This window comes from Formica exsecta, unplaced genomic scaffold (assembly GCF_003651465.1).
Source record: "Formica exsecta isolate Colony F162 unplaced genomic scaffold, ASM365146v1 scaffold120, whole genome shotgun sequence".
Lineage (NCBI taxonomy): Eukaryota > Metazoa > Arthropoda > Insecta > Hymenoptera > Formicidae > Formica > Formica exsecta.
The window spans coordinates 3,769,619-3,780,603 of NW_021848537.1; the positions used below are offsets into that span (position 1 = coordinate 3,769,619).

The window sequence follows — 10,985 nt, forward strand, 5'->3', positions numbered from 1 at the left end:
CTCTTTCGTGTATTCCGCATCTCACACTTGCGTCGTAACATCATTTACTTAAGCACTTTAATCCGAGTTTCACACTTACGGGATACGTGAAGAGGCAATATAAATAAACAGGAATACCTTTGCGAATTTCTCAAACCTGTAGAACCTGAATACTCTTTCATTTCTATGCTATCTAAATATTTTCAACAGTACATGAATTTTTTTAAATTAAATATCAAAATATTGCATGAGCTTTTCATGAAAGTTATATAACTTTTTCATTAAGAGTTTAGCGTGGGTGTGTGTCGCAAATTTTTATAAGTCTGCTAATTTTCAACGTGGATGGTTTCACTCTTTACATGAAAACACTCTTAACAAAATGCAAAGATATTTCTATAAGTTTTAATATCAAAATTTTAATACTCGTGAAATTGATAAAACCTTTTAATTTCAAAATCTAGAATTTTTAAATCTTTCAATAGTTCGAATTTTTAGACTCTAAAAAAATTAATTTTATACTTTTATAATCTGAAATATTTGATTTAAATTTAAAAATTCTCAAAATTAATGCGATTAATAAAGACATTCATTCTTCAAATTTTTCTTAACATTCCAAATGTTTAAATTCTCAAATTCCTAAAATATCTGGAATTCTTCCTGGAATTCTTCCATCTCAATTATAGTGTCTAAAAATGAATTAAATTCTCGATTTTTTCACTTCTCTACATCTTGAGTTTGAATATAAAAAAATTAAACAAAATATTATTTTTTAATCTTTCGATTTTTCTTCTTATTTTTTTAAATCTTAAATTTTCAGATGCTTTTATTTCCGAGATTTAAAAATTTTCAAGAAAAATTCTCGAACTTCCTCGGAATAGATAACGATTCTTCATCCTTCGAATCTTCGGCGTCTGAAATCTTTAAATTCTCAGAGAAAACTGACATACAAAAGTGTTTAAATCCCGGAACTTTTTCATCCTCCCCGATTTCGTGGCGCGTGGCATATCCCTGAGAATCCTCGGTTTCTCAATTCTTTACGACTTAAATCCCAACGTGGAAAATTAAAGAGCGCGGTTGACGTCTTCACCGAGTTTCCCTCGATCCCCTCGAGACATCACATCATGAATGTTATCGACGTGACGTCGAGCGGAATTCGCACGTGCGGCGGATGTACACGTGCGTGGACCATAATCTTGCAACGAGAGAACGTCCATCTCTCCCTTCCAATCCCCGTCTCCCTTCCTCATCCCTTTACCCTACTTGTAGTCACCGACGGACGTTATGACCTACGCTCGATCATCACGACCGCCAACAGCGGAAGTGGAATACGAGCTGACCATTATAGACGATGGAGACTGAAAGCGGAAGCGTATTTCAAGGAAGATTCATGTCTATACGGGTGACCCGTAAGCCCCGCGTCAAAGTTTAACGACGAGTGCGATGAATTATGGAGTGTGTTGTCTGGCGGAAACTCTACACTGACTTTCGAGATAAAGCGCTCAAATGGACGTGTAAGAATGGCTAGGATTGTCTCCACGAGTGTAAAGTATTAATAAATGATTTGTAGGAAGCGTCAAATTTCGTGCGCAGAAGTGCTGATAATCAATTTACTTAAAAGACGATATCTTAAAATTGCAAGAGAGCAAGTCTCCTAAAACAAATATTTTTAATAAAAATTAATACGAAAGTAAGAAATATTTTTAATACAAATTAAAACAAAGTTTCTCTCAAAAGTAGATATAAACATAATTAGAAAAATATAAAAGGAGAATAATAACACATATTCTTTTCGATGAAATAATTTCATTAGAATATATAACATATTTGCAATATCAATTTTTAAAAAGTTACGGCAAATATAAAAAAGTATGTGTTAATACTAGCCAAAATTTCAGATATTAATAGAAATATATAAAACCATAAAAAAACATATAATTATTTCTATTTTATTTGTAATTATAAATTTTAATTTATTAATTTGTAAAAAATAACAAAACTCATGAAAAAGACGAGCATCAATTTATTTACAATCGTTGCGCACAGTGTAAAAATTATTGTTTACATTCTAAAATCTCTCGTTTTTTCATTTAATTTCTTCTAATGAAAATTAATCTATCATAAAACGATAGATTAAAAAGAAGATATTTTTATTTATATATATGATTCAGTATAAAGAACTAAATTCGCGAGCGATCGATTAATTTGTCTTTTTTGTTCGTCGCTTAGAGATCTAATTAAAGGTTTGCAAGGTAAACGACACTGATAACACGAGTAGATCTGACGCAACGGTTTTATTAGAGCTCGCAGAATATTTCGCTGATCAAATAGACACGCACTAAAAAAAAAGCAGGCGCGATGATATTAACAAAAAGTGACGACAAGCGTATCGCGATTTTATCGCGATGACGAATGACGGACATCGAGATGACAGAAAGGGGCAATGCGTGTTCCCGGCCCTTAATCCTCGGTATACTCGAAAGGCTCGGGTGGATCGGCCTCCTTTTCCTCCTCCGGCTTCGGTCCGAAAGCTGAAACAAACCGAAAGTGCTCAGGCACACGCCCTTTCGGCACACTCTTCGGTGCTGGAGTAGTAAGAACAGACAAAACTGCTCTTGTTCTCGTAATAATTTTATTCAAAGTAATACAAAAAAATATTTTTAATTTTTTTATGCTTTTCTTATTTTCTCTTCGAACAATATTAAGAATATATTATAAATTATTGATAAAATATTGCGTGTAAAAGATACAAGCTCTTGAAAATTTATAACTAAATTCTCCCCTCCTCTCCTTCTCTATAAATTAATAATAAAAATATAATAAAAATATTTTAAAATCTTCCTTTTTTAATATTCTTTTAAAATTTCTGTCTCATTTTTTTTTATTTTTTCCTATCTATTATAAATACAAATTAATAACATTCTCTTTTCCCCTTCAAGATCAATTTATAAACAAAAATAGTTTTAATCGTTGATTGATAAATTTAGAATCTATTACTTACCGGCGACAGGCTTGACGAGCTCCTCCTCGGTGTCGGTCTGTATATGTTTGACCATGACGATACCTCCAATCTGAATATCCTTGACGGGAACGTAAGGACTGCCCTCGAGCAACTGGATGACCTTTAGTTGCTGACGCAGAATTCGCGCAGGATTTTGAAGGATCTCCGCCATATCGAAGTTCGGCTCGGACTCCTTCTTCTCCTTTTCATCATCCTTACTTCCTTTCTTCTCGGCCTTCTCCTTGGGCTCCTTAGCCTCCTTCTCGTCCTTCTTCTTGTCATCCTTCTCCTTCGAGGACGACGCGACTTCTTTCACCTCGTGAAGTTCCTTCGTCTCCGAAGGCGGATCCTGCAATATGTTTTAAGGTTTTCCCCCGTCGCTTGTCAGCAATCTATTATCCTGTCTTTTTCGTGTATTTGCCATGCAAATCACCGCGTTTACCACCAAATCCCAAAATAGGAAGAAATGGATTATCGATGTTTCGGAAGGAAATTGGTTTTTTGGCAGGAAAAGGACTTCGGTCTTGTGCAAAGAACTTCATTCTTGTTTATCTGAGTTCTTCTAACTTGAGACTCGATATATATATTTAAGAGATGAAAATGTGTGCTCAACACATGTTCACAGTTTGCATCACACAATGCAAACAGATGTAAGCCAAAAATATATAAAAACAATGCTACGTAAAGATTTAAACAATTCGCTTGCAAATCTCTACATAAAAATTTTACAAACACGAAACAGCAAACGTTAAAAATTGTACGATCAAACATTGCAAAATCTAAAAAGTTCAACAATATATATTGTAACATTCATGATTCAAAAGTTCACGAATCATAGAATTAACAGATAAAAACTTGCAAGAAAAAAATGCAAGAATACAAATTATCAGAAGAAATGTAAATATTAAAACATAGAAAAACTTAAGACTTGAGTTAAGGTAAAAATTTAAAATATCAAAAAAATCTGGATTTCAAGGAGTCAAGGATTCGAAAATTTATTAATCTAAAAATAGATTCTAAAATTCGTAGAATCTAAAAACAGATCTAAAACTTGCAGAATTGAAAAGTCCAAAATATAAAAAAACCATAAAAATCCTAAGAGATTCGTGGATCTTAACATTTCAAAATTCGATCGATTCCCTATTATTTTAATCAAAATCAGGTCTTAAAATCAAGTTGTTAAAACACCTCGAAATTTTCCGATAAGTATATTAAAAAAAAAAAAAAAAAAAAAAAAAAAAAAAAAAAAAAAAAAAAAAAAAAAAAAAAAAAAAAAAACGGTCACAATAGAGGAAAAATAGCAAGAATAATATTTTTTCCCTCTTATAATTCTTATAAGAATTATTTTTAATGTTAATTTATAATATCAATCTAATATATTAATGATTATCGAGATATAAACAAAAAGTACTTTTCAAAAGAGCTAGTGATTTGAACGCGACGACAGATAGACTGCAGAACTTTATTTCACCGAAAAAAAGGACTTCGTATTAAAAAATTTCCACGACCATTCTCGTTTTTTTTTCCTCGATTAAAAATCCAATCCCACTGATATTTCGACAACATTTTCAACTCACCACTTCCATCTTCTCGTGTGAATCCCTGGCCTTCCTTTCGGACTCGCGTCTCCTGGCACGAGCCGCAATGCTGAGGACGGCGGTGGTGACCTTCTCCCGTTCTTCCCTCTTCTTCTCCTCAAGGGGTGCGGGATAAGCGTACATGCTCGGTCTGGCATCCGACCTGATCTTCAGCTTGGGCATCTTCAGCTGAGCATTGAGGGCGATCAAGCACGTGGGTGTGAATGCCAGGGCCAAGCAATGCGCCAATGGAAACCAGTACCAATACTGAGTGAACACTAAAGCACCAACTACCGCCAGCATATTCGTGTGTCCTGTTCGCGACTGTAAGGACACGGTCACGTTACGGCCGCCTAAGGAAAAAGCAAAAATCTGCTCGTATCCGCAGTTGCACTCTTGCAGCTGACTTTCTTTTTATGAACCACAGATCGAAATTTTAACTTATGACAAACAGTAATTGTACGTTCTAAATATTTCGTAAATTTGTAGTGCTTCAAGATATGAGATTAGATGGTTGTGCTTATAGAGAGTGAAAATTGTAAAAACGCGAAAATTCAAAAATTCGGGAATTTAAAAATGTATGAAAATTTAAATTCTAAGAAATCACAATTGCTTCACAAAAATAAAAAAATATAAAATTCTAAAAAAAGCTAATTTATATAAATAAGTTGCAAGGATTTTTTAAATATTCTACATATATAAAATTCTAAAATTACGAAAAAATCAAAGAATCGAAAGTTCCATGAAGCCAGAATATTTTTTTCTAAAACCCATATATTAAATTGTTACTCTTCACCCCATTGCAATAATAGAACTGCATTCAAAGAAGAAAATATAAGCAATTTTAATTTTCTAAAGAGAAATCAAGTTGGTCGAAGAATACGTAATCAAAATTTTAAAAGATCACGGATCATCACGTGCGAGAAATTCTAAAGATGAGGACTCACCAGCATCGATGATTCCTTGTGCCAAGATGGCCCCAAACTTAGCCATCACGTCCTCGTGTTTGTCTACGATAACCTTAGCATATAAAGCTCTGAAATCCTTGACGCGAGGACACGTCGACTCCGTCTGCTGAATCAGGATCATGGCGGAGGCGATCAACGCGCCCTGCCTGACAAAGTTCACGGGATCGTTGGTCATCGGATCCAGCAAAGCGATAGCTTCCTTTAGACCGGTACCCGCGCAGGCAATTCCCAATGCCATCGCCGCGCCGTACCTCACATGCGGATTGTAGCTTTCCGCTAAGAGGGACACCACACTAGGACACTGTTCCGGAGTCCTGAAACATGCGAGAAAATCGAGCTCTTGAATTTTGCATTCTCTTCCTCTTCGCTTTGTGGCATACATTTGCATCATGTTTAATGCATCACTATTCGAGTAATTTGTGTTTTATTCACATTATCGATGTACATTATAATTTAAATCAATATTAAATATACTGAATAATTTTTCTTTGTATATTTTTTTATATAAGAATGATAAATCTTTTGAATTCTCAGCGTTTAATCCTTTTTTTTCTGTTTTGCTCCAAATAGATTTAAAATATCGTCAATAAGTGGGAATTTAAAAATGGAACAAATGCAATAAAAGGAATAAAAGGAGGAAAATAAAGGTTCATAAATCCTTTATAATTCTAAATTTGATTGCAAATTTTATAATTAATTATTAACAACCTCAACTTTTTTTAGATTATTCGTTGAAAAAGAAAAACATTCTATTATCTTAGGAAAGACTTTATTAATCATAAATTTAACGAACCTCTCTGTCTATTAATATTTTATAAATATAATATACTATATTTTTATAACGGTTTAGAAATTAATTGATATAATAATTTATTATTTTAATTAATTTAATAATATCCGAAAGAGAAAGTACACGTTCAGCAAATTCATATGCGATTTAATATATAAACGTTAATTATCAGATACATTTTCTCATCCTGTTTCAGGAAGACGATTCGGTGTTGGTTGACGGTGCCTGTCAAATTCCCGATCCCCTCTATAAATTAATCGGCAGCATAATCTGCTTCTACATCCCACTGGGCGTGATGCTGCTAACGTATGCACTAACGGTGAGATTGCTAGCGGAGCAACAGCAAAACATCGGTGGAAAAGGAGCAGGTTGGTCATCAGGATGGTTGGGTGCACCTCAGGGTGCATCTCAGGGAGCACCTCCCACGGCAGGTTTGTGTATTGTCGTGTACACTAGCCTGTTCCCCCATCCCCAAAACTTCAAAATCGATTCATTCTGAATCGCTTTCATATGTTTAATCTTTTCTATGTATTCGAGCCCGCATTTGATTCCATTTTTTATTTTAAAAATAGATTTATAATTCAATCCTTTTTTTACTTTTTAATTTAATTCGTTTTTCTTAAATTATTAAACAATCGAAATTTAATTGAAAATTCGTATGGTTCATGATATTAACGTTCAAGTATCCTGGCATTTATGAACCGTCATTCATTGTTCTGAATTGTGGAGATATATTAAAACTTGAAAATTTCGCGCTAATATATTTAATGAGTTTTCAATCTCTCCTTTCCCTTCCATCTCTTTTACACGCTGGAGAATTCTTGATACTTTGTAATTTTTCGGCAAAAAAATCGCAGTTTTTTACGATTTTAATTAAATATAACAAATGGTTAAAAAATATTGTTCTTTTTCATCTACGCTCTTATCATTCCATAAACCACTTTTATCCGCTTTTCTCTCGCCCATTTGGTAGCGATAAAAAATTAAAAAATTGTTACGCCTCTAGAAATATTGTTTATACCATTTATCAATTTTTCGCCCATATTTTTCTCTCACACGCATACAAACATAAAATTGTATATAATATAACAAAGAAAAAATTTAAATACAAAGTTAGGAAATAAAACAAATCTTGATAAAAAATGCCAATGCACAGCGATATATCCTTCTCGCCGTCTTTATTCCTCGTTCATTGTCGAGCAATTCTTCCTTGCGACAATATTTCCCGGTTTTCCCCGAAGACACGCGACTTTAGTCGCGTTTATGCGAAAATGGGCGGCGCAGAGAGAGAGCTATATGCTATTCAGCCTCTTTTTTTGCGTCCAATAAAAATTATTTATTCCGATTTATCGGAAGCCCGCAGCTTCAAAGGGAAGTGCGCGTGCCGGGCTTCGCTCTCATAAACGTTTCCCGGGAATGCCGGCGCAAATTCGTCCTCCTTAACAAAGCGCTCTCGAGGGAGAAAGCGTTCCTTGGTTCTCTTCGTCCCACTTCCAGCGAGTTTCGCCGGAAGCCATCGCATCTACTGTCGCTTTGATTTTACTCCGGCAAATCTCCGATTACCGCGCAACAAACGGAATTTGCATACCAACTTCACGCCAGAATGCGCCGCGCCATTTTATCACACGGCGCATCGCACAATTATTGCACTTTAAAGCGCGTTCTCGATTAGGTGTCTCTCTAGTGTGAATTTCAGAATGGGAAAGTCGAGAGGTAATCTTACAGTTATCGTAGAAAATTAAAAACGTCGCGAATAAGAGTAGGTTATTCGCTTGAAATCTTTTTCTTAAAAGCTTTTCACAAACTCTCAAAGCGATTCGAAAATTTCTGCCGGAATAAAGTGAATACTTGCTAGTTATAAATTATTTCTCTCATCTATTTGCACGAATCTCCGTCGTGTGCAACTAGCCATTATCGTATAAATAATTCGACGCGCAACATCGAGGATGCAGGATCGGTCGCATGATTAATGGCTTCGAAGCCAGTTGGTTTCTTTTCCCTCTTCCTTTTTGCGCGATAGATCGATCCCGAAGTAGGCGGGCCTCTGTCTAGAGGCACTCGCCGACAAGAAATTTCGCCGGCACGTCAGCGGAAGCTCGCCGCCGACGTCCACGACGAAGATATGCAAATGCCGGGCATTATGCAAAGAACTCGGATGCGACACAGTATGCTGAGAAAGTCGCGTCCGGCCACTCGCCGATATGAAAATTAATCGATAGCTCGACGGCGGAAGCGCGATTTTTACCGGGCACTTAATATTCCGCAGGATTGAAAGATTTCAGAACACGAGAGGAGATCCTTTGAGCGTCTCGTTACAAGCCGGGACTTACATCGACAGACACTTAAGAATTCCAATAATTTGAAAGAAGGAATAAAAAATGAAAATTTTAAAGAAATTAGATTATTTCTGAACTATATAAAATGATAAAATGAGAAATAAATCGTTTGAGCAGTAATTCGTAAATATTTCTAAAGGATCTCAGTACTCAATATTTGCCTCTAACATTGTTAATTCATTGATTCGGAGATTGCAGAACGCGCGATACGAGAAACTCGTTTGAGCTTTCTAAAAAGATTTAAAATTACAGAAAAAGACAGAAATATACATGATCTCTCGTCTTCGATAAAAAATAATTCGAGCGTTTTTCCTCGATATTATCTCCAATCCGAAATCGATAAAATTCTACGCCTATAAAACTCTCCAATAAAAAAAAAAATCACCCCAGAATCCCGTCTTCCCTTTCCGAAAGAAAAAAGAAAAATTTTAATAAAAATAAGATCGCTGAGATCCCCACCGACAATTTACAGGACTCGATCGACGGGGCACCTGGAAGAGATACCTCCTGAATAAGAGCTCGGGCGGCAGCGGAGGAACACCGCAACACACATCCGGTACGTCGACCGACACCGAGCTGACCACCATCGACACCCACGAGCTCTGGCTGCCGGAAAGCGAGCCGCCACCCTCGGCCATGTCCGCCCTTCACGCCTTCGGCGCGGAGATGCTCAAGCTGTCGAGGGGTCTCGAGGGTATGGCCGGCAGCCCCGGTAGTCAAACCCCATCAAAATTGACGCCCCAGCATCAGCAGCAGCAGCAACTGCTATTGCCGCTGCAGCAACATGGTCCGTCGCCGCGCAGATGCAGCTTCCGCAACGGGTATGCCGAGTCAGATATGTGTTTGTGAATCACAAATCCTTCTGTAAGCTTGTTTCGTGTCCTATCATTGGATGTTTTGTCATTTGTCATAATGTGTCATCTATAGATTTACATATAATATGAGAGAGAAAGAGTCTTTCATATATATATATATATATATAATTTGAATAAATTAAGAACAATTAAAGTCAGTACTAATTGAAAAATGTATAAATTAAAAATATAAAGTATAAAAATTAGAAAAAGAAATATTAAAAACGGATTATATAATAATAAGAAATAAAAATATAATATTTCAGTTTGCTTTATATTTCTCTATAATTTTCATTTCTAATTCACCTGTGAAAAAAATATTTCATAAAGTATCTTTTACTTCAAAAATACTTTTTTAGAGAATTTACTAAAAAAAAGACTTTTTTTTATTTTCTCTATTTCTTTGAATACTTGTTACCTTTATGCTAAAGAAATCGTTATTTTCTTTCTGGTATTGTAGCACTACCATATTGTTTTATGCAAAGCATATCTATATATATTACAATCTATCCCGGTGCAATTTTGCAAAGAGGGAATTTCTAAGCTTGTCTGGATTTACGCGGCAGATGCTTTCGCAATTATTAACGACATATCCATCGCGTCGTAACCCGTGGGCTTTCAAAACACGCTATTGTGCCTGACGGTGGCGCGTTTCCGTGCAGCAATACGACGGCACAAATTTACGTCATTTTGTCACTCCGGTTCGCACAACACGGTAACTATCACAAGACGCGGTTAGCCTCGCGTCAAGTCGACTCACGTGGCGGTCGAGAAGTTTCCCCCATGAATTTATGTCACCCTATATACTTGGGATTCACGCTCGCCAAAAATTTTAACAAAAAATTGTTCCATTATATTCGATATTCTCGTAATCTATCTAAATCCACGGCGTTAAATCAATGTTCGTTCCTCAATATTTCAATCTAAGTCTCGCGATATCTCTGTTGAATCCTGATAAAAATATCTTGTCAAAGTTTCTTTCCTAAAAACGTAACACGTTGCTTCGTGGATTTCGCCTTCCGATATCTCTATTAATAACATACCAAGAGAGAAAGTATTTTCAAAAAGATTTCCAAGAACACGCGAAACGGCTTTCAGAGAATCTTCAAACTCAATATTTGCCACTCGTATTTCGAGCTTAAATTTATTAAATTTTATTTTATTAAAATATATTTCTCCCAATATTATATTATATCGAAAAATATCTTGAATAAGAGAAAAATTTATTCCACATTATTAATTCATAATTTAAATATACAAAAAGTCTAATTCACATTTATTTTAATCCCTTAATATTTTTCGCCTAAGAATTTTAAAAAAGTAAAATCAATTTTATAAGAGCTATATATCAACTGAACGAAATCAATTTGATATTCATCCAAGGGATCTGAAATATATTCCTTCGAATATTCTTATACACAGGATCATCGCCTATACTTCTCGAAGGAATCGAAAGTAAGTTGCAAATGGAGAGAAGGGAAAG

General features: G+C 35.3%; 2 protein-coding genes across 2 annotated transcripts in view; one reads left to right on the plus strand and one right to left on the minus strand.

The window, feature by feature from the left end:
- Positions 1 to 10,985, plus strand: part of LOC115243399 — a 48,839-nt gene that overhangs the window by 29,488 nt on the left and 8,366 nt on the right. Inside the window, exons 3-4 of the mRNA XM_029820360.1 lie at positions 6,509 to 6,743; positions 9,121 to 9,469. Coding sequence (XP_029676220.1) covers positions 6,509 to 6,743; positions 9,121 to 9,469 — 584 coding nt within the window. The remainder of the gene's footprint in view (positions 1 to 6,508; positions 6,744 to 9,120; positions 9,470 to 10,985) is intronic.
- Positions 2,254 to 10,985, minus strand: part of LOC115243391 (26S proteasome non-ATPase regulatory subunit 1) — a 39,096-nt gene continuing 30,364 nt past the window's right edge. Inside the window, exons 11-14 of the mRNA XM_029820348.1 lie at positions 5,502 to 5,836; positions 4,555 to 4,907; positions 2,978 to 3,326; positions 2,254 to 2,507 (exon numbers count right to left, since the gene is read on the minus strand). Coding sequence (XP_029676208.1) covers positions 2,437 to 2,507; positions 2,978 to 3,326; positions 4,555 to 4,907; positions 5,502 to 5,836 — 1,108 coding nt within the window. The 3' untranslated portion in view covers positions 2,254 to 2,436. The remainder of the gene's footprint in view (positions 2,508 to 2,977; positions 3,327 to 4,554; positions 4,908 to 5,501; positions 5,837 to 10,985) is intronic.